Source organism: Rhinatrema bivittatum, chromosome 5, assembly GCF_901001135.1.
Source record: "Rhinatrema bivittatum chromosome 5, aRhiBiv1.1, whole genome shotgun sequence".
In the NCBI taxonomy this organism is placed as follows: Eukaryota; Metazoa; Chordata; class Amphibia; order Gymnophiona; family Rhinatrematidae; genus Rhinatrema; species Rhinatrema bivittatum.
Window position 1 is genome coordinate 296,104,714 of NC_042619.1, and position 23,654 is coordinate 296,128,367.

The 23,654-nt window shown below is 49.2% G+C and overlaps 1 protein-coding gene across 3 annotated transcripts in view; it reads right to left on the bottom strand.

The window, feature by feature from the left end:
* Positions 1-23,654, bottom strand: part of LOC115092811 (disintegrin and metalloproteinase domain-containing protein 9-like) — a 501,882-nt gene that overhangs the window by 363,857 nt on the left and 114,371 nt on the right. For all 3 annotated transcript variants that reach the window (XR_003857086.1, XM_029604141.1, XM_029604140.1), the window contains exon 7: positions 21,662-21,730. Coding sequence is in view for 2 of the 3 variants with exons in the window: in XM_029604141.1 (XP_029460001.1) it covers positions 21,662-21,730 (69 nt within the window). In the remaining variant the exon portion in view is untranslated. The remainder of the gene's footprint in view (positions 1-21,661; positions 21,731-23,654) is intronic.

Genomic DNA, 23,654 nt, shown 5'->3' on the forward strand with positions numbered 1-23,654 from the left:
CACACCTAAGTCTGCTTTGAAAATGAGAGGGACCACTAGGGAACACTTGTAAATGTCTTTACAAATATTTAGGTGGTTACTTTCGAAAATTGAAAGGGCACAAAAATGATTTCCCAGCCCCAATTCTGCAACTGGGAACACCTATTTGTAGTTATGTAAAAGTACATGTGAAATCAGTTTAGTACATGCTTTTAAGTGTACAGCTTGCAGAGTAATTTTCAAAATGCCCATCTAAGTGCATAAATGCTTTTTAAAATCTGGCCAATACTGAGAAATTACTACTTACCTGATAATTTCCTTTTCTTTAGGATGGTCAGATGAGTCCAGAACCAGTGGGTTATGCACCTCTACCTGCGGATGGAGACGGATCAAACTGAAGTCACAGTAATTATACCCCTGCAGTGACATCAGCCTGCCAGTATTTTCTTCAAAAACAAATTATGGACACACTAGAAAAATCTTGATTAAAAACAGATAACCATTTCAATACTCAGTCAACAGGAAACACTGAGCTCAGACATGAAATTTATTAACACTAGTCTAGGAACTGGATTAAAACTAACCGGTAATACCTGTAACAGGAGGACCATAACACCAATTTTCAGCAGCCAAGAGCAGGAAGTTGGACTGATCTGACCATCCTAAAGAAAAGGAAATTATCAGGTAAGTAGTAATTTCTCATTTCTTAGCATCTGGTCAGATGAGTCCAAAACCAGTGGGATGTACCCAAGCTACTCCCGAACAGGGTGGGAGGCTGCCCATGATCCTGTCAAAACTGCACATGCAAAGGCTGTGTCCTCCCAGGCCTGCACATAAGAAAATTATTATTTACCTGCTAATTTTCGTTCCTGTAGTACCATGGATCAGTCCAGACAGTGGGTTATGTCCCCAATCCAGCAGATGGAGTCAGCACAAGCTTTGAGGGGGCGTATCCATATATACTACTACCCCCTCTGCAGGAGTTCAGTATCGAGTATATCAAAGCCCGAGTAGAAACCCCCGAAGGATCAAGTTTGTGGAAACAGATAATGAAAACAATTGTAACCGCAACAAGTAACTGCAAACATCCTACCAACTTGTAGGGAGCTGTGAAAAACAGCGAAAAGAAACAACTGTGAAGACACAGAACACTGCGAGCAAGAAGCAGCGCAGAGCTGAGCAGGATCAAGAACCCAAACGCGGTGGGCGTCTGGACTGATCCATGGTACTACAGGAACGAAAATTAGCAGGTAAATAATAATTTTCTTTTCCCTGTACGTACCTGGATCAGTCCAGACAGTGGGATGTACCCAAGCTTCCCTAAATCGGGTGGGGTCCTGCGAGGCCTGCTCGGAGAACCTGCTCGCCAAAGTGTCCAGAGACCGAAGAGGCGAGGTGCAGACGATAGTGCCTCGAGAACGTGTGTAACGATTTCCAGGTGGCTGCCCTACAAATTTCCTGCGAGGATACCGAGCGAACCTCCGCCCAGGAAGCCGCCTGAGAACGTGTAGAATGCGCTACGATTCCGGGTGGGGGAGTCCGACCCGCCCCAATGTAGGAAGCAGCAATGCCGGCCTTCAGCCATCTGGCAATGGTAGTCTTCGAGGCCTGAGACCCCTTCTTAGGACCGGCCCAGAGTACGAAGAGATGGTCAGAGGTCCGGAACTCATTTGTAGCCTCCAGATAGAGGCGCAGAGTGCGCTTGACATTCAAGAGACGGAGAGACTTCGGCTCTGAGGAAGAGAAGGACAGCAACTCCACCGTCTGGTTCACATGGAATGCAGAAACCACCTTCGGAAGGAAGGAGGGAACGGTGCGAAGCGAAACTCCAGAGTCGGAGAAACGGAGATAGGGCTCTCTACACAACAGAGCCTGCATCTCCGAGATGCGTCGAGCGGAACAGATGGTCACAAGAAATACAGTCTTGAGAGTGAGATCCTTTATCGTTGCGCAGCGGCTCGAACGGTGGTCCCGACAGGGAGCAAAGCACAAGGTTAAGACTCCAGGAGGGACAAGGGTCCCGTAACAGAGGACGCATATGCTTGACACCCTTGAGAAAACGAGCAATGTCAGGATGCTGTAGAAGAGAGCCCCCATCGCTCAACAGCGAACCAAGGGCGGCCACCTGAACCCGTAGTGAATTATAGGTGAGCCCTTTTTCCACCCCCGCCTGTAGAAACTGAAGGATCTGAGGTACAGAAGCCTTAGCGGGTCTCGTGGCCTGTCTGGTACACCACAGCTTGAACACCTTCCAGACTCGAACATAGGCCGATGTCTTTCGTGCCCGCAATAGCGTGGATACTACCGCCTCCAGGTAGCCCCGACGCCGGAGGCGGCGCCTCTCAAAAGCCAGGCTGCAAGACAGAAGAATTCTGCCTGCTCGAAAAATACCGGGCCCTGATGTAGGAGCTGGGGGAGGTGCCCCAGCCTGATTGGCCTGTCGATCACCAGCTGTAGCAGGTCCGCAAACCAGGGTCGCCTGGGCCATTCTGGGGTGACGAAAACCACGGTCCCCTGATGGCTTTCTATTCTGCGGAGCATCCTGCCCACCAGGGGCCATGGTGGAAAAGAAAGATATGGCGGCCACGGGAGGACCAGGGCATCCACTCCCTCCGCGCTCTCTCCGGCGACTGAAGAAGCGTGGAGCCTTGGCGTTGAGAGCGGACGCCATCAGATCCAAGTGGGGGGCCCCCCACCGATGGACGAGAAGTTGCATTGCTTTGTCGGAGAGAGACCACTCTCCGGGTCCAGCAGTTGACGACTGAGGAAGTCTGCCTGGACGTTGTCCACACCGGCGATGTGCGAGGCCGCTAGCCGGACGAGATGACGCTCCGCCCATTGCATCAGCAGCGCCGCCTCGAGCGCGACCTGCGGGCTGCGCGTGCCTCCTTGTCGGTTGATGTAGACCACGGTGGTAGCGTTGTCCGATAGGATTCTGACTTCTCGGTTCCGAAGAAGCGGGAGGAAATGTCGCAGAGCTAGCCGGACCGCTCTGGTTTCCAGACGGTTGATTGACCACTTCGCCTCCACCGTGGACCACGTCCCCTGCGTGGCGCTTCGATCGCAGACTGCACCCCAGCCTGCTAGACTGGCATAGGTGGTCACCACCACCCAATTTGGCAGATCGAGGGACATGCCACGGGCCAGGTTCGGCGGATCCAACCACCAGCCAAGACTGTCCCTGGCATTCTGTGGGAGCGGGAGAATCATCTGATAGTCCTGCAATACTGGTTTCCAACGGGAGAAGAGCGCCCACTGTAAGGTCCTGAGGTGCGCGAAAGCCCAAGGTACAAGGTCGATGGTGGACCCCATCACTCCCAGGAGTTGCAGGTAGTCCCAGGAGGTGGGCTCTGGTAACACAGAGAACCGTCGTGTGTGATCCCGCAAGGATTGAGCTTTGTCCTGGCGCAGAAAAACTTTGCCCAGTAGGGTGTCGAAAGTTGCCCCCAAAAAAAACCCAAGCGTTGCGAGGGCATGAGGGAGCTCTTGGAGAAGTTCACTACCCATCCCAGGGAATGTAGAAACCGTACTACTCGAGTCACCGCTGAGCGTCCATGATCGAATGACTTCGCCCGGAGGAGCCAATCGTCCAGATAAGGATGAACCAGGATGCCCTCCTTCCGGAGAGCTGCCGCCACAACTACCATGATCTTGGTGAAGGTGTGCAGCGCCGGCGCCAATCCAAACGCGAGAGCCGTGAACTGAAAATGCTGGTCCAGAATTTTGAAACGAAGGAAACTGTGGTGGTCCGGGCGGATGGGAATGTGCAGGTAGGCCTCCGTTAAGTCCAGGGAGGCGAGGAACTCCCCCCGATGCACCGCCGCAATCACTGACCGGAGCGTTTCCATGCGGAACCGAACGACTCGAAGGGATTTGTTGACTTCCTTGAGGACTAGGATAGGCCGGAAGGAACCGTCCTTCTTTGGTACGACGAAATAGATGGAATAGTGGCCCGAGCCCACCTCTCCGAAGGGCACGGGCGCAGTAGCGCCTATCTCCCGGAGTCTGTCCAGAGTCAGCTGCACCGCTCCTCTCTTGAGGTCCGAGCCACAGGGGGAAAAGATGAACCTTCCCTGCAGGGGGCGGACAAATTCCAATGCGTAGCCGTGTTTTATGGTATCCAGGACCCACTGGTCCGAGGTGATCCGTGCCCACTCCGCTTAGAAATACGTTAGTCGGTCCCCAATCCTGGGGACAGGGGAGTGGGCGAGACTGGCATCATTGTGAAGACTTGGTATAGGGGTTCCCGGTTCCGGGAGTAGTGCGTGCGGGCCGATGCCCGCGGAAGGCGCGCAACCAGGGCTGAGACCTGGGGGCGGATGGCCGGGAGCCCGTCTGTCTGTAGCCCCTGTAGCGCCGTTGCGCTCTGGCTCTGGTCCGAGAAGAAGAAAACGCTCTGGATGGTCGAAACCTATCCTCCAGCAGCCGATGAACAGCGTTCTCCCCCAGGGACTTGATGATCTGGTCCAAATCCTCCCCGAAGAGGAACTTGCCCCTGAAGGGAAGAGAGCCCAGACTGGACTTAGAGGACGTATCAGACGCCCAATTGCGTAGCCACAGTAGTCGTCGTGCTGCCACTACCGAAACCATGGATCTTGTGAGGACCCGAAAAAGGTCGTACGAGGCGTCCGCCCCATACGCCACTGCGGCTTCTAGCCGATCTGCCTGGGCAGCCTCATCGGACGGCAGGTTCTGAGACGTGAGGAGTTGTTGCACCCAAAGGAGACTAGCCCGCTGGGCAAGCGAACTGCACATCACCGCCCGCATACCCAGAGCGGAGACCTCGAAAACCCGCTTAAGGAAAACTTCCAACTTACGATCCTGTGTGTCCCGCAACGCCGCACCTCCCGTCACTGGGATAGTCGTCCTCTTCGTGACCGCCGACACTGCGGAGTCCACCTTTGGGACTTTGATGAGGTCCAGAAAATCTTCGGGGAGCGGGTACAGCTTTTCCATAGCCCGGCTGCTCTTCAGGGAGGCCTCCGGGGTGTCCCATTCCCTGGTGAGAAGTTGTAAAAACGAGTCATGAATGGGAAAAGCCCGAGCCCTCGGCCGGAGTGCCGCCAGGACAGGATCTCCCTTCCTTGAAGAAGTGATGACAGCGGGAGCTACTGGGGCAGGCGGGTCTGGTGGCGGATCCAAATCTAATTCTTGGATGATCTGCGGGATGAGGTCGTCCAGCTCTTCCCTCTGGAAGAGGCGTAGGGTACGCGGATCATCCCCCTCCTGTGTGCCGTCCCCTTGTCCCCCGTCCGGGAGGTCAAGTCCATGTCCCGCTGGGTCTGGCACCGCCCCCACTGCCGCGGGCGTGGATCGGACCCGGGTAGGAAGGCGGGAGGCCCCCACTCCCGGAGGGTCGGGGGGGGCCGGCGTCGAGGGCGACATCCGAGGGATCTTAGGAGGGGGGGGGGGGGTCCCACAGGTGCTTCCAGCCCCTGCAGATAAGTGGTATGCATGAGCAGGATAAACTCCGGAGAGAACCCCGGCCTGCTCGGGTGCGCTTCGGGGGCGGCGTGGTTCCTGCTCCCTGGCTCTGGGTGCTTGGTTCCTGCACCAAAATCGGGGGAACACCCCCGCTGGTAGAGTCCTCCAGGGATCCGTTCTCCCTCGTGGCCTGCGCCTCAGGGCGCTCAGAATGTAAAATGGCCGCCGTTCCCGCCAAAAATGGCGGAGTGGCCGGCCCGCACCGCCCGGGCAAAAAAGAGAAATCAGTCAGGGACTGTGAGGTACCTTCCCCCCCGGGAAGGCATCGTGCACAGATGCCCTCCCGGGAAATCCAGGACCCCGGGTCTCCGCAGGCCGCACAGCGGGACGGCCGCGGCATCGGGATCGCTGCAGGAGAAAAGAAAAAGCCACGGGGGGGGGGCCACGCGCACAAAGGCGCCGCTGCGGGGGGGCCCGGTCGGCCCGCACTGCCCGCTGTCTGAAAATAGAGGAGGGTGCCGCGGGGGGGCCTTCCTGGCCACACGACCCGCCCCAGACATCTTTCCCTAAATGGCTCAGCAGCCCATGAGGAGCTGTAAAATGGCCGCGGGTGAGGGAGTAAAGAGCGAAGAGGCCGGCTCCACCGGCTTTCACGGGCACCGGGGGCTGAGCTGTAAAGGAAAAAAACTACAAAGGAAAAACAAACTTACCCCTGGCTGCAACGAGAAATAAACAGCAAGGCCGCAGAGAAGAGACAAGGAAGATAAGCCACTCCCCAGAAGTTGAAAGAACTCTGCCTTTTTTTTTTTTTTTTTTAAACTTAATACAAACTTGATACAAACTTGATCCACAGAAAAAGACAACAACAAGCCATAATCAAGCAAGAAAGTGAAGGAAAAGGAGGGGAAGCCTGATTCCCCTACTCGCATCTGCTGGAGTCAGAAGATACTGAACTCCTGCAGAGGGGGTAGTAGTATATATGGATACGCCCCCTCAAAGCTTGTGCTGACTCCATCTGCTGGATTGGGGACATAACCCACTGTCTGGACTGATCCAGGTACGTACAGGGAACCAGACAATAATACCTGAAAAAAGTGTGTAGGGAGGACCGTGTCTCAGCTCCGCAATGTCGACGGGAGACAATAATCTCACCTCCGCCCATGACACTGCCTGAGCCCTAGTGGAATGAGCCCTAACCAGACTAGGCAATGGCTTTCCAGTATTAATATATGCAGCCGTGACTTCTTCCTTAATCCAGCAAACTACTATAGCCCGCGAGGCCAGCTCTCCCTATCTAGTATTGTCATGAAGGACAAACAGGCGATCTATCTTCCATAAAGGCTTAATAACCTCTAGATACCTGACAAAATGTCTCGACATCCAAGGGTCGCAACAGACGATACTCCTCTACATCCTCTGTCCAGAGACGGCAGAGAGATGGACTGATTCAAGAGAAATTCAATGACCACTTTTGATAAAAAAGAAGGAACAGTACACACAGCTGGTACCGGCCCTGGAGTCACACAGAGGAATGGCTCCTGGCAAGACAAGGCCTGCAGCTCGGAAACTCTACGCGCAGAACAAATTGCCACAAGAAGCACCGTTTTCAAAGTCAGTAACCCCAAGGAAAGGTTACGCAGTGACCTAAGCATAGGGCCAGCTAAGAAATCCAACACCAAATTAAGACTCCATAAGGGTACTGGAAACTGCAAAGGAGGGTGAAGATGTTTCACTCCTTTCAGGAAACGACCCACATCAGGATGAACCAACAAGGATCCACCATTCATCTGACCCCTGAAACAGGTGAGAGTAGCTATTTGCACCTCTAAGGAATTAAGGGCCAAGCCTTTATTCAAGCCATCTTGCAAAAATTCCAAAATGAGATGATCTTGACTGAACAAGGAAGAGTACCTTGATCCTCACATCAGGCCTCAAACACTCGCCAAACCCACGCATAGGCCAAGGAAGTGGAGAACTTTCTAGCTCTTAGCAGGGTGGAAATCACTGCCGCAGAGTATGCATGTTTGTTGTGTCCGTCGTTGTCCGACGTCTCTGCTCCGCCCACCTTACCTTGTTGGCGACTCCCTCCAGAGTTGATGGAAGGCTAGCTGCTGCGGCGTCTCCAGGCCGTCCTCCTCCGGCGTTCCCGGACTGGCTCAACGCTGCAAGCCGCAATGTTGACCAGATGCCTAAGGGCGTGCGCGCGTCCCGACTGATGTACCGGCGCTGGCGTGAACCTCAGGGGCGTCCCCCTGAGATGACGTCATCAGCTCCAGATATTTAACGTCTCAGTTTTCGCTAACAAGACGAGTTAGCAAAGGGTTCGCTTCCTCCAGGTTGCTGCGGATGGGATTCGCTCTCCGCAAACCTAGCTACTCTGCGTCCTTGGACTTCATTAGAGGTACCCGCTCCTCAGGGGCCTCACTCTCTCTTTTTCTTTTCAGGTCGCAGTCTGGAACGGTACTCGCTCCTCGAGGGCCCACGCCCCGGACCAGCTCCTGAATATCACTTCTGCTAAGAAGTCATCGCTGCTTACATTAGTGAGTTTCCATCTATCTCTCAGAGTTTTCCCTGGGACCAGGTACTCGCTCCTCGAGGGCCTACTGTATTCCAACTCCTGGGCTGCCTTAAGAGACTATGGTGTGAGTGCTATCACCAAGGACTTGTTCAGAACTCTGCATATCCTATCTACTCACTTTCTTAGTTTCTCTACAGCTCAGTCCCCTTGGGATCACTGTTCCAAAACCTGAGGGACTAGAGCCCAGCTGGGCGCTTCCATCTCACTACTGCCACTTTTGGTGGTTTAAAATACTGCTTACTAAGAAGTCTTTGTTGCTTATAACATCAGTGAGTTTCTATCTATCTATCTCTCAGAGCTTTCCCTGGAACCAGGTACTCGCTCCTCAAGGGCCTAACGCATACCAACTCCTGGGCTGCCTCAAGAGACTATTGTGTGAGTGTTACCATCAAGGACTTGTTCCTGAACTCTGCATGTATTGCCTACTCACTTTCTTAGTTTCTCTACAGCTCAGCCACCTTGGGATCGTTGTTCCAGTACCTGAGGGACTACAGCCCAGTCGGGCGCTTCCAGCTCACTACTGCCACCTCTGGTAGTTTAATATATTGTCTAATAAAAGAACTAGTGTGTGTCTGTCTCCTACACTAAGCCTGACCAGTGGTCCCTCTCGGGAGCTCCCTCAAAGGCGTGGTTACCTGCCACTGGTCAAAGGATCCACCCACAACTATTCTAAATAATAACAGATTGCTATCTCCAGCAACTCCGTTAATAACAGACTACTACTCTCAGCTTTATCAACAGAGCTCTAATAACAGATTGCTAATTCCCAGCTTTAACAACAGAGCTTTAACAACAATGTTTCAGCAAGTAAGCCCTTTCAAGGACCATAGCGTAAGACAAAATAGAGTTGGATCTTCATGAAGAACAGGTCCCTGCCGCAACAAATTCCTGTGTGCTGGAAGTCGAAGGGGCGATTCTACCAGGAGCCGCCTCAGATCCGCATACCACAGTCTCTCCTGGACCACTCTGGAGCAACCAAGAGCCCCAGCCCTCTGTGGCACATGATCCTTCGGACTAATCTGCCCAACACGGACCATGGAGGAAAGGTGTACAACAACTTGTCTTCCGGCCACGCTTACACCAAGGCATTGATCCCCAATGACTTCAGATCCCTTCTGCGAATGAAGAATCATGCAACTTTCACACTGTGAGAAGGTGCCAGAAGGTCTAAAAACAGGAGATCCAGTGATGCAGAATCAACTGAAACGCCTCGTTTGATAGCATCCAATCTCCTGGGCCCAGACTCTTCCTGCCGAGAAAGTCTGCTCTTGCATTGTCTTTTCCTGCTATGTGCAAGGCTGAGATGATCTGGAGATGTAGTTCGGCCCATTCCTTAAGTTGATCTATTTCCTGCGTTGGCTCTTGGGTTCTCCCTGCCAATTTATGTAAGCCACAGTCATTGCATTGTCCAACATTATCCGGACTGACTGACCTTTCAGCCTGTCACCGAACTGCAAACATGCAAACCCAATTGCCCTGGCTTCCAAGCAATTGATGTTCCAGAGACTCTTATGCATTCCAACGCCCTTGCACTGTCAGCTCCTGACAGTAAGCTCCCCAACCATGGAGGCTCACATCTGCTGTCAGTACTAATCAGTCCATTGGTGCTAGGAAAATTTCCTTCCTTAGATGATCCGGCTGTAGCCCCCACTCCATCAGCAGGTGGAGCCAAATCAATTAGTCCAGAGAATATGGGTTCCACCGAGACAACAGGAAGCGCTGAAGAGGACGCATATGTGCCTTTACCCACGGTACCATTTCCAGGGATGCCGCTATTAAACCAAGTACCTGCAGGTAGGACCATATGGTCGGGCACAGAGTATTCATCAACAGACATAGCTGAGCCATCAACTTCTGAATACGAGTTTCCAGCTGGAAAACCTGGCACTGTTTCATGTTGAACTGATTCCCGAGGTATTCCAACAACCGAGCAGGCTGAAGACTGCTCCTTAGTCAGGTTCATCATCTAGCCAAGCTCCTGCAACACGGAGATCACCTTGTGGGTCACCAGGCGGCTCTCTTCCAATGACTTGGCTCAAATCAGCCAGACATCCAAATACAGGTGTACTAGGATACCATCCTTTCTCAATTCTGCTGCAACTTCTACCATTACCTTGGAAAAGGTCCTGGGACTGGTGGCCAGTCCAAAAGGCAGCGCCCAAAACTGATAATGGCATCCCAGAATAGCAAACCTCAGAAAACGTTGATACGCTAGTCGAATGGGAATATGAAGATACACCTTGAACAGGTCCAAAGAGGTCAGAAATTCCCCCGACTGCACGGTCATGATGACTGAGCGCAAGGTTTCCATGCGAAACTGTGTCAACCGCAAATGACTGTTCACACCTTTGAGGTACAGGATGGGACGAAAGGATCCCTCTTTCATGAACACAACGAAATAAATTGAATATTGCCCTGTATTTTTTTAAGACGTGGGCACTGGAATCACAGCCCTCAGACTGAGGAGCCTTGCCAATGTACCATCCTCTACCTGCTTCTTCTGCGGGGAATGGCAGAGAAAGATCATGAACATGTCCCGAGGAACACTGCGAAACTCCAGTGCATATCCTTCTCGTATTACCAGGACCCATTGATCCAATGTGATCTCGACCCATCTCTGATAGAAGAAAGAGAGGCATTCCCCCTATCTCTTGTTCCTGGGGATGTGTAGGGAAACCTTCATTGGGAGGTTGGGGAGGTTCCACTACCCGAGCCCGCGCCCCCTTCTGGTTCTGTCTGGGACAAAAGGACTGACACCGACCAAAAGACCGAGTCCTCTGAAAGGTTGCTCCTCTTTAGGGTCGAAACCCATGGATCCCCTAGCATAACCTCTCAAGCTAAAGGGGCATGGCATCTGCTTCTTCTCCTCCAGTAATAGAGAAACCGGTGATATGACCCACTTAGTGGGCAGTTTCTCCAACTCACTCCCAAACAAGAATGAGCCTTTAAAAGGCAATTTCATTAGGTTAGCTTTGGAGGTCGCATTGGCCGACCAAAGTCTCAACTCTATCTGATGTCTGGCTGCTATTACTGAAGCCACCCTTCTGGCTGAGGTGCAGACCAAATCACAGCCTGCATCTGCCAAGGCGGCCGCCTCTGGCTCATAACTTCCCTGGAATTCACCTCAGAGTCATCAATCTCCTGAGAGAGAAGTAAAGAAGAGTGAGCCACCAAGGAACAAGAAGAAGTGGTTTTCAAAGTCATTACCAAAGCTTCAAATGCCTGCTTAAGGATAATTTCAATCCTCCTATTGTGTTCATCCTTCAAGGCTGCTCCTCCCTCTGTGGGGATAGTTATCCACTTGAAGACAGCATATACAAGTGCGTTCACCTTCGGAAAACATAAACACTCTCTCACCACCGGATCCAGAAGGTACAGGCCTTCCAAAACTGACCTCCTTTGAAATTAACCTCTGGGGTGCCCCACTCAAGATCAATCAATTCTTGAATGGCTTCCATAACAGATCAAAAACAAAAGGCTTTATACAGTGAAATCAAAAAGGAAAACTGGGTCTTATCTGCTAATTTTCATTCCTGTAATACCACAGATCAGTCCAGACCAGTGAATTATGCACTCCCACCAGCAGATGGAGGCAGAGAACAAAACTTTGAGGCACTGCTATATACCAAGTGTGCCACCTGAAGTTCCTCAGTATTGATTAATACCCAAGACAAAATACAATAAAAAAAAACTTTTAAACCCAATAAGGGCGAACAAGAAAAAAACTCAAGGGTTGGATTCCCCCAAACCTGGAAACCCAGTTCAGACCTTAGCCCATAACATTCAAAATGAAAGGAGAATATGTCTTATAGACTTCTTATATACAGTGGCTAAATACCAGGCAAGTCAGTCTTTCGGCAGTTTTACCAGGGCAGGCCTCTGGACTGATCTGTGGTATTACAGGAAGGAAAATTAGAAGGTAAGACCCAATTTTCCTTTCCTGGACATACCCAGATCAGTCCAGACCAGTGGGATGAACCAAAGCCACACTATACCAGGCAGGAACCCGAAAGACCCGCTCTTAGAACGCTTTCCCCAAAACCCGCGTCCTCCAGTGCTCGTACATCCAAGCAGTAATGTCTTGTAAAGGTATGTATAGAAGACCAGGCTGCGGCCCTACATATTTCTTCAGGAGATACCAACTGACACTCCACCCAGGAAGCCACCTGCGCTCTCGTAGAATGTGCTTTGAAACCAGCTGGAATGGGCCAACCCTTACTAATGTAGGCCGAACAAATGGTCTCCTTCAACTAGCAAGCCAAGGAGGCTTTGGACGCCTTCTCTCCTTTCTTCGGTCCCCCAAACAATACAAAATGGTGGTCCGACTTCCGAAAGGAGTTAGTGACTTTCAAATAACAGATCAGGATCCGGGAATATCCAAAAAGTGAAGGTCTCTACCAGACGACGAATCTCGAGACAAATCCGGAAAACCAGACAACTCCATGGATAGCTTTACATGGAAGGCAGATACCACTTTAGGCAAAAAGGAAGGCACCATACGCAAAGTCACCTTATCAGCAGAAATGCGTAGGAAAGGATCCCAACAGGAGAGAGCCTGCAGTTCTGAAATTCATCTAGCAGAAAATGGCCACCAGGAAAACAGTTTTCAAAGTAAGGTATTTTAGGGAGGCACATCCCAATGGTTCAAAGGGTGGAGCAACAAGCGCCCACAAATCCAGGTTCCTCATGAGAGGCTTCTAGGAAAAGTAAAAAGTCATGGGATAGATGGCAAGATCCTTTTGTGGATTGCAAACTGGCTAAAAGACAGGAAACAGAGAGTAGGATTAAATGGACAATTTTCTCAGTGGAAGGGAGTGGACAGTGGAGTGCCTCAGGGATCTGTATTGGGACCCTTACTTTTCAATATATTTATATATGATCTGGAAAGAAATACGACGAGTGAGATAATCAAATTTGCAGATGACACAAAATTGTTCAGAGTAGTTAAATCACAAGCAGATTGTGATAAATTGCAGGAAGACCTTGCGAGACTGGAAAATTGGGCATCCAAATGGCAGGTGAAATTTAATGTGGATAAGTGCAAGGTGATGCATATAGGGAAAAATAACCCATGCTATAATTACACAATGTTGGGTTCCATATTAGGTGCTACAACCCAAGAAAGAGATCTGGGTGTCATAGTGGATAACACATTGAAATCATCGGTTCAGTGTGCTGTGGCAGTCAAAAAAGCAAACAGAATGTTGGGAATTATTAGAAAGGGAATGGTGAATAAAACAGAAAATGTCATAATGCCTCTGAATCGCTCCATGGTGAGACCGCACCTTGAATACTGTGTACAATTCTGGTCGCCGCATCTCAAGAAAGATATAATTGCGATGGAGAAGGTACAGAGAAGGGCTACCAAAATGATAAGGGGAATGGAACAACTCCCCTATGAGGAAAAACTAAAAAGGTTAGGACTTTTCAGCTTGGAGAAGAGACGACTGAGGGGGGATATGATAGAGATGTTTAAAATCATGAGAGGTCTAAAACGGGTAGATGTGAATCGGTTATTTACTCTTTCGGATAGTAGAAAGACTAGGGGGCACTCCATGAAGTTAGCATGGGGCACATTTAAAACTAATCGGAGAAAGCTCTTTTTCACTCAACGCACAATTAAACTCTGGAATTTGTTGCCAGAGGATGTGGTTAGTGCAGTTAGTGTAGCTGTGTTTAAAAAAGGATTGGATACGTTCTTGGAGGAGAAGTCCATTACCTGCTATTAAGTTCACCTAGAGAACAGCCATTGCCATTAGCAATGGTAACATGGAATAGACTTAGTTTATGGGTACTTGCCAGGTTCTTATGGCCTGGATTGGCCACTGTTGGAAACAGGATGCTGGGCTTGATGAACCCTTGGTCTGACCCAGTATGGCATTTTCTTATGTTCTTATGTTAAGATTCCAATCCGGACACAACTTATGAACTGGAGGGCAAAGATGCTTTACCCCTTTCAGGAAGCAGACAACATCCGGATCCTAGGCCAGCGGCTTGCCATCTACCCGCTGCCTTTTGGACTGAGACACCCTAGGGCCGAAACCTGGACACGGAGGGAATTATAAGCCAAGCCTTTAGACAAGCCCTGCTGCAGAAAGGCCAAAATGTGAGGAATGGTCACTGAAAGCGGCACCATGCCTTGCTGATCACACCAGGCCTCAAACACTTTCCACACCCTGACATACACCATTGAAGTGGAAGGGTGTCTAGCCTGGAGGAGGGTGGAAATCACTGGTTCCGAATAACCATTCATGCGTAACCGCCGCCTTTCAAAGGCCAATCCACGAGAGAGGAGTGATCCTCCCGATCCGAAAAGATGGGTCCTTAACGTAAGAGGTCCAGAAGATGGGCCAGGTGTAATGGATGATCTGTTGCTAACTGAATGAAATCTGCAAACCAGGGACGCCATGGCCACTCTGGACCACTGAACCTGAATGTTCTTCTATTCACTGAAGAACCCGACCAATGAGAGGCCAAGGGGGAAAGGCATACAGGAAAATCCCGGTCGGCCACTTGCACACTAGGGCGTCCAGTCCTACAAATCCGACCTCTTTCTTGCGACTGAAGAACCATGTTGTCTTCGAGATGGCTCAAATCGCCATGAGATCCAGCTGGGGAACCCCGCATCTGGCACAAATATGATTCCAGGCCTCCCGGGACAGTTCCCACTCCCCGGGATCCAGCTGTTGTCGGCTGAGGAAGTCTGCCTGTACGTTGTCCACACCCGCTATGTAAGAGGCCGCAATTCCTTCCAGATGACACTCGGCCCAAGCAAAGAGATGAGCCTCCCGGGCTAAATCCGGACTCTTGGTTCCTCCCTGTCAGTTGACGTACGCCACCATGGTAGCGTTGTCTGAGAAGACGCGAACCATTCTTCCCCAAACCTGAGGCAGAAACGTCACCAATGCTCTAAGGACCGCTCTCATCTCGAGGCGATTGATGGATCAGGACCATTCCGCCAAGGACCAGGCGCCCTGGGCCGCATAACCCAGGCACACCAACCTCCAGCCCTGGAAGCTTGCGTCCGTCGACACAACCACCCAATCCGGGACTTCGAGGGGCATGCCCTTCTGTAAGTTGGTCTCTAACAATCACCACTCCAGGCTGGACCTAGCCTGCTTCGACAACGGTAACGGCAGCTGGTACTGCTCCGACACAGGGTTCCATCGAGATAGTAGCGTTCTCTGCAACGGACACATGTGAGTGAAGGCCCACGGCACTAACTTGAATGTCGACACCATGGAGCCCAGAATCTGCAGATAGTCCCAAACTCAGGATCTGGAGATTTGGAGGTGAAGCACTTGTTACTGTAATTTGCGCATCCTGTCCGCTGTGAGGAACACCTTGCCCATCTGAGTGTCTAAACAAGTTCCCAGATATGCCAGGGACTGCGATGGGGTCAGATGACATTTTGCTCCATTGATCACCCAGCCTAGTGACTGGAGGAACTGCGATACTCGGTGGACCGTGCACAAGCAATCCTCCTCTGATTTTGCTTGAATCATCCAAATGTTGAGGTACGGGTGAACGCCGCCACGACCACCATCACCTTGGTAAAGGTGCGTGGAGCCGTAGCCAAGCCGAAGGGGAGAGCCCGGACCTGGAAAGGTTGACCCAGAATCTTGAAATGCAAGAACTGCTGATGATCGATCCAACTTGGAATGTGGAATTAGGCCTCAGTGAGATCCAAGGAGGCAAAGAATTCTCCTTTGCGGATGGCCGCGATGACCGTTCTTAAGAGTCTCCATCCGAAAGCGCGGAACCCTCAAGCTCAAGTTCACCTGCTGTAGGTCCAGAATGGGACGGAAGGTACCATCTTGCTTTGGGACCACAAAATAAATGGAGTACCTGCCTCCTCCCTACTTGTCCAGTGGGACTGGGACAATCGCCTCCAGACCAAGCAAACTTTGCAGAGTGTCCTCCACCGCGGTCCACTTGTTGCGGGAAATGCAGCGTGATTCCAGAAAGGCATTCTTGAGAGGGCGACAAAATTCTAAGGCGTAGCCATCCCTTATTACTTCCAGCACCCACTGATCGGAGGTGATTTTGACCCTCTCCTCGTAAAAATGGGACAGCCTGCCCCCGACCACTATGTATGAGGAGTAGGTGGGCCTGATCTCATTGGGCAGGCTTACCGGCCCCAGCTCCCTGGCTGGAGCCGTTTCTTGCAGACCTGTTGGATCCCCGAAAGGATAGCTGTCAAGCTGTGGATTGTCTAGAACCAGAGGAGGAGGGGGCACCCCTCCCAGACCTGAATCTCCAAGAGTCCCGAAAATGGGCCCACAGAGCAAAGGACTTTTTGAAAGGCTGCTTATCCTCGGCAGGGTTACCCTTGGTGTCTCCCAGGGACTTCATAAGCTGGTCCAGATCCTCACCAAAGAAGCTTCCCTTGAAAGGGAAGGTTACATAACTGAAATTTGAAGGATGTGTCCGCCGCCAAATTTCAAAGCCACAGCAGCTGCCTGGTCACTACAGATGAAACCATATGCGGTATGCACCAGATCGTATAAGGCATCTGCCACATAAGCAACTCCTGCCTCCAGGCGGGCTGCCTGGGAAGGGGTCATGATCCCGGAGGAAGCCGGATCCTGAGGTTTTTGAATCCAACACAAACAGGGGCTCTGCATCATGCTCGCACAGACCCCTGCTCGAAGACTCAAAGAGAAACCGCAAACAAGCATTTAAGGTGAAGATCCAGCTTGAGGTCCTGCTCATCCCTTAGAGCAGCAGCTCCTGCAACCGGGATGGTAGTCTTCTTAGTGACTGCTGACACCGCCGCATTCACCTTAGGAGTCTTAAGGGTATCCAAATGTTCTTCGAGCACCGGATACAGCTTAGCCATAGCCCGGCTGACCTTGAGGCCTGCCGCCGGAGAGTCCCATTCCCGACTAATAAGCTTCTGGATTTTCTTCGGGATAGGGAAGACACTGGGCGGGCCCTGGAGACCGTCTAGTACTGGGTTAAAACCCTGACTATCAGATTCTTCCTGAGTGAGCTTCAGCCCAAATTCCTCCAGAACCTGAGGGATAAGAGGTCGCAACTCCTCCTTCTTAAACAGACAAACTGCACTTGGATTGTCCCCTTCCACTCCTGGCTCCACCTGAAGCTGATCGTCCCCACCAGTATCCAGATTTGGTGAGAGAGTCTCAACCGGGTCTGTAGCGGTGTCCCCCTGGGGCGAGGGTACGTCTTCCCCCTGCGGGTCATCCGAGCCGTCGAGATCTCCACGGACTATGGTAGCACGTGAGACCCGAGAGTCGGCACACGATTTGGGGCGTTTCGGGACCCCCCCAAACTTCACTCCTAGCAATTGCACTTTGCAGATTTACTGGCCAAGAATGCCTCATGCATGAGGAGCACGAACTGTTGCACAGGAGGTGGACCCTTGGGCCGAGGTGGGGTTGACGCTAACTGCAGGGCAAGCCCTACGGATCCCCACCATCGGCAGGTGGAGCTGGCTGACTGACAGAAGCCGGCTGGAGCTTCGCCAATACCAGCCCTCGTTCCCCGCAGGTTGAGCCCTTAGGTACCAGGGCCGGATGGACTTAGGTGGGCCTCCATCTGAGGTCTTCTCTGTGACAGCGAGGAGGTCAGCCAGGGACCAGTAGGTAGGAGTAGGTGGTCCGATCTGGACGAGGCGGAGTCCTGGAGACCCGGGCGCCAATGGGAACCGGAGGCAGACAGCGGGCGCCCGAGTAAGAACAGGCCGAAGCCTGAAAGGCCAAGTCCAGAATGAAGATAAGAGGAGCATCGTAGAACAGGCTGAAGTCAGGGTAGGCGGCAGGCAAGTAAAAGTAAGAAAGCAAGCATGGGTCAATACCAGAAGTCAGCAATAGAATGGTCAGGCAAAGCAAAGGTCAAACCAGGAGACAGGCAGAATCATAGTCAGGCAAAGCAGAGGTCAAAGCCAGGAGACAAGCAGAAGCGTAGTCAGATATAGCAGTGGTCAATACCAGGAGATAAGCCGTAGCGTGGTCGGACGAAGCAGTGGTCAATACCAGGAGACAAGCAGTAGTGTGGTCAGACGAAGCAGTAGTCAAAGCCAGGAAGTTAGTCAGAAGGAACAATCAAGGTAGACACGCAGCACAGGAGCAGGAATGGGTACGAGGAGCAGGAACCAGGAACATGGAGGAGACGCAGGAACAAGCAACTAAGAACACGACCAGTGTGGAGACCTGTTGCCAAAGCAAGGAAGCACTGGCTGGGCCCAGCCTTATATACCGGGACCCAGTGACGTCATCTCCCTCAATAGACAAAAACAAACAAAATTCAGAAAAAAGCTTCCAAAGCCACGTAGACATCTAATCTCTATCCCACTTATTTCCATACTCTTGGTAAATGCACAATCTTTAGTCAAAAAAATGCCTATTCTAAACGATCTTCTCGCAGACAACAACCCTGATATATGTGGAATCACCGAAACCTGGTTTAAAAAATCTGACTATATTCTTTTAAATCAATTACCAAAAAATAAATATATCACATCCATACCTAGGCTCAACAAAAGTGGTGGTATAATGATACTTTCAAAGAAGGAATTACACCTAAAAATACAGCAAATAAATTCACCACCCAAATTCGAAATAGCTCTCTTAAATTCCCAGTGTCTACAAATTTGTTTAATCTACGCACCCCCAAGCTTACTAGAACTCAATGTCTCTCCATTAATTGAATACTTTGTTGCTAATCTAAAAACTGAAATTCCAACCGTCAAACTCGGTGACTTTAACTTACATGTGGATAAAGAACCATTATCTCACAACTGTGAGGCCTTCTTAAATTCAATGTCAGCTTTAGGTTTTCAACAAATAGTGAATCAATCAACTCACAAAGCAGGGCACACACTAGATTTAATATTCATCAACTCTTATATCAATACTACTATCAGTCCTACTATTAACCCAATCCCGTGGTCTGATCATACACTAATTACTGATGATATAAATATCCAATACTCAACTGTAGTACCCCCAGCCACCAAACCAGAATAGAATACAGGAAGCCATGTCAACTAAATACCCTAACTGATCATCTCTCAAAAGCTCTGAATGACATAGATATATCAAACAGTGATAACACAATCAATTCATGGTTCTCTTTAACAAAATAAGTAGCTGATAATTGCTGCCCACTTATCAAAAAAGATATTGCTATTAACAAGAAACACCACACCCCATGGTACAACAATGAATTAAGATTAATTAAATCAACACTAAGAAAAGCTGAGAGACATTGAAGAGCGTCTCCTTCTACTGAAACATTAACTAAATACAAATCTTTATTACATAAATACAATGAATCCACCAATAAAGCAAAAAAAGAATTTTATTCTAACAAAATAAATTTCAATATAACCCTAGAGTACTGTTTTCATATGTTAAAGACCTGACCAATCCCACTGAAACTCCCACATCAAATAATTATTTTAATTGTAATACAATTGCTCAATATTTCAAGGATAAAACTTTAAACATACTAAAAGACATATCTCCCCAAAACTCTAACCAAACTGTACTACCAAGTAACCCTAAAGACCATTTAACCTCCTTTGACACAGTTTCATCGCTTGAAATTGAAGATATAATTAAAAAAATGAACCCAGCTACTCATCCGATTGACCATATTTCAACAAAACTATTAAAAACAGTCACCAATATAGTCTCCAAATCTATTGCCGATATAATGAATCTATTCATTACTGAAGCGAATGTCCCACACATTTTAAAATCCGCTATAGTGAAACCAATCACAAAAAAACCACAATCCAATATGATCTTTCAAACCTAAGACCCATTTCTAATTTACCTTGTATCTCAAAAATTCTTGAGAAAGTAATTAATAATCAACTAACAGATTATCTTGAAAAGCATAGTACCCTGTATCTGGCACAACATGGATTTAGAAAAAAATTTAGTACTGAGACCCTTTTAACCTCACTACAAGATATTATCCTCAGAGAAGCCACTAACAGCCAGACTTATTTCCTAGTCATGCTAGATATTTCAGCAGCCTTTGATACAGTTAATCACCGGGTGGATAGATTTTTCTAAGACGAGTTCCACCTCCTCTTCATGGAGGGAACCAGTGAGAAGGTGAACTGGCTCAATTATCAGAGAAATTCGGCCAGGCAACGGCTCACCGTAAATGGAAGCAATACACAAGAAAGATTCCAGGGCACGGGTGGAAATACCCAGGAGTTGTACTAGGTCCTTAAGAATAAAGTTCCCCCCTGCTCCAGAGTCTATAAGAGCAAGGACAGGGAAGGAACGGGAGTCCCAGGTTAAGATAACAGGAAGAGACAACTGGGGGGCCAGTGAGGTAGCACCCAAGTTCAGGAACCCTATTGAACTTAGGCCCGGAAGTTTCCCAGACAGACTGGACAAGTCTGGAGACGGTGACCAGGAGCTCCACAGTATAAGCGTAGGCCTGACTGCCTCCGCCGGAGGTGCTCCTCCAGGGACAAACGCCCACGGCCCAACTGCATGGGCTCTTCCGCTTTAGAGATAAATGGGGTTCTGACTGCGGCAGGACCCAAGGTAGGTGATGAGCGAGAGCACTTCAAGGTGGGTCGTCTGGGTGTCCGAGCCTCACGGTGGCACGCTTGGAGGCGATAGTCGGCCTGAGTTGGACATTTTTGCGTCTCCACTTCAATAAATGCATATAAAAGACATCTGGCATCTATCCTGTTTGTTGACACCACTACGGCTTTCATAGATCGCCTCCCTTCTTGTTTCGTTGGTCCATTTCTCCCTGACCCGGGTTCCCGCACCACGGGGGACAGCGGAGGGGGATCTTCCTGGGACTCCTTCCTGATAGTTGCAGCTGAGATTGAAGACCTGCCCCTGGAGCCAGCCCCCAAAGCTGCCACACGTGCGGCCTTCTTGGGCTTTAGCCCTTTAGAAGAGGACCCCCCCCCCCCACAGCACAAGAAGGTCATAGGGACAGGAATGGCGCGCTGAGTATGCAGAACGGGGAAAGGAGGAAGCCCTACACCAAAAACTCTCCTTCTTTGTCTCTGTATTTTTTTTAAACTTACCTGAGCTCAGACTTACCTGGCTGAATACAGACGGTCTCCAGCTGCAAGGAGGGCATATGCCATCACTGCCACGCTCAGCTTCCCGCTGCCTTTGATCTGTTTAAACAGCTAAGTCTTCACTGGCTGAAAAACCAGCTACCGGATCAAGGCACTCATCTGAAGGACCGAGGAAATCACCTCATGAATTCTCAACTGATAGAGGGACCATTTGCTATCACCGCTGGAGAGCGGGGCAAATTATTTTTCCATATTTCTCCTTTTCAATTTGAAGCAATCCCCAGTGGGGAGATGCACATGCACCATCTGCTGGAAATGGAGAATACTGGCAGGCTAATGTCACTGCAGGGGTATATATACTGTGACATCAGTTTGCTCCGTTTCCATCTGCTGGTAGAGGTGCATAACCCACTGGTTCTGGACTCATCTGACCAGTTTTATTGCTGTCTGTCTGTTCAGTGTAATTGCTGTTTTACCATTCTTCTCATTTGATATTTTATTATTGCTTTTTTGTATTATTTTATTATTGCTATTTTGTATTGTTTTACTTATTGTATGATATTTTTAACTATTTTAAGTCTTGGGAAAAATGGCTTCCAGAAATCTAAAAAACTAAGTACACATATAATTAAGCATGTTCTACTCACCCGTTCATTGTCCACAACAATGAAGAGTTCTATACAATAGGCAACTGGTGATTCTACACGCATTTGCGGCTTGAAATAAAGATAAATATCATTATGATAAAACATCAGCAATAATTACATCTCTTCATTATTATGTACTATTTGTATTCTCCATTCACTTTGGAACAGACCAATTATACAATCTGCCAGCTTCTACAGCAAAGCAAGTATAAATATCTTTTCAGTTTCAGCACCCGTTTAAGTTTGTGATAGTTTATTCCTCAAAAAACAGCTTTTCACAGTAAAACAGAAAATTAAGATGAATCAAACAAAAAGGTTTTCTCTGATGAATAGTTTGAATGCAAAATTAGTGTTTATGTTAATTTACTTTTTTAATCATTTTATTTAAAAGGACACGTGCCATATCCTGTCAACAAGCTTAAGTGTCCTTGACTGGAAAAAACAAGTTGGTTTACTAACAAACGGGCCGATACAGTAAGGAGTGGTAGGAAGAGCTGCGTTAGTGACGGGCGCACCGGCGTTTGCCGCACGCACAGTCCGGCTCACCTACCGCTCGATACTGTATTTAAATAGCTTGCAAATGCAAGCCGCATCCAAGAAGCGTCCGTGAGGCGTTAGGCCCGCCCAACCCATTTTACTGTATAGGCGCTTTATACAGCGCCTATACAGTATCCTGGGTGCGCTGGTACCTGTCATTTCAAATGTCATTTCAAATGACATTTGAAATGACATTTGAAATCCCCTCGCGACCCGACACGCAAAGTTAAATTTACTTTTCCCGCAGCCCTCCCCCGGAGACGGACCACGGCCCCCTGCCTCCCGGGGGCTGCCCCCTCCCTCCCGGGGGCAGCCGGCAGCGAAAGCGGCATTTACAGGGAAATTTTAGGAAAAAGCTAGCTCCGATATTCAACACCGATTGTTTCATAGATAAGAAAAGTTTCCTCCGAGCTTGAGTTGCACGGAAAACATCTGGGAAGACTTGTATTTTATATCCACAAAAATTACAATCTTTATTTTGGAAATATTTAAGAAAAAACAAGTCTTTATCCCGTTTCAAAGAAAAAGAAACGAGCAAATTAGCTCTTGAATTTATCAAGTCTAAGGAGTCTTCCAAAAAAGTGGAGACTCCTGGACTTTCTAAATTATCCACTCCACCCTCCTGATTCTGCTCTATCTTCCTTTTAGGTAAATAATATAGTCTTGAGACTAAAGGTATTTTCTCTAATTCAATCTGTAAAACTTCAGTCACATATGTTTTATATAACTCGTCAGCCGATAGTAGTCTAGAGATTGGAAAATTAAGTAATCTAAGATTACTAGAGCTTAATTCATTCTCCAAACTTTCAATTCTACTATGCAGTATCAAGTTATCTTTAATGGAAGCGACACTTTCAGCTTGCAATTTATTTACTACAGGGTTCAATTTTGCAACTTCCTGCTCTATTCTCTCAGTTCTTTTATCCAGTTCCTCAAATTTTTCTCTAGCTTCTACGGAAAAAGTCTGCACATTTGATATAAACCCTGACATGTTCTTATCTATCTTAACAGACAATTTCCACACATCTAACAGTGTTACATTCTCTGGTTCAACGATACTTTCTTCTCCATCACTTCTTATTTCAGAAATAATGGATGGACACTTAACCTTATTACAAGTATCAGTTGTCTCGCCACCCAAAACTATTAATTCAGAATGTATAGTCCGTTCTGGTGGTGATCCATTAAGATTGTGTGGCCTTGGGGATTTGAGTGGCTCCTAAAAAGGTATTCCCCTCCATTAATTCCCCAACAACGGACTCACCAGTAAACACCACATGGGAGTCCATCGGGCCTATCCTCTTTGTCAGGGGTGTTGTAGGCGAAGAGGCATAGGTTTTGGATTTTCTTTTCCTTCCCATAATTTCATCCAGGGGCGCACGCCGGCGGCTGTGCGCCACTGTGCCCTTGTTTTTATGCTGACCCGGGGCACTCACCGATGACGTCACCATAGCGG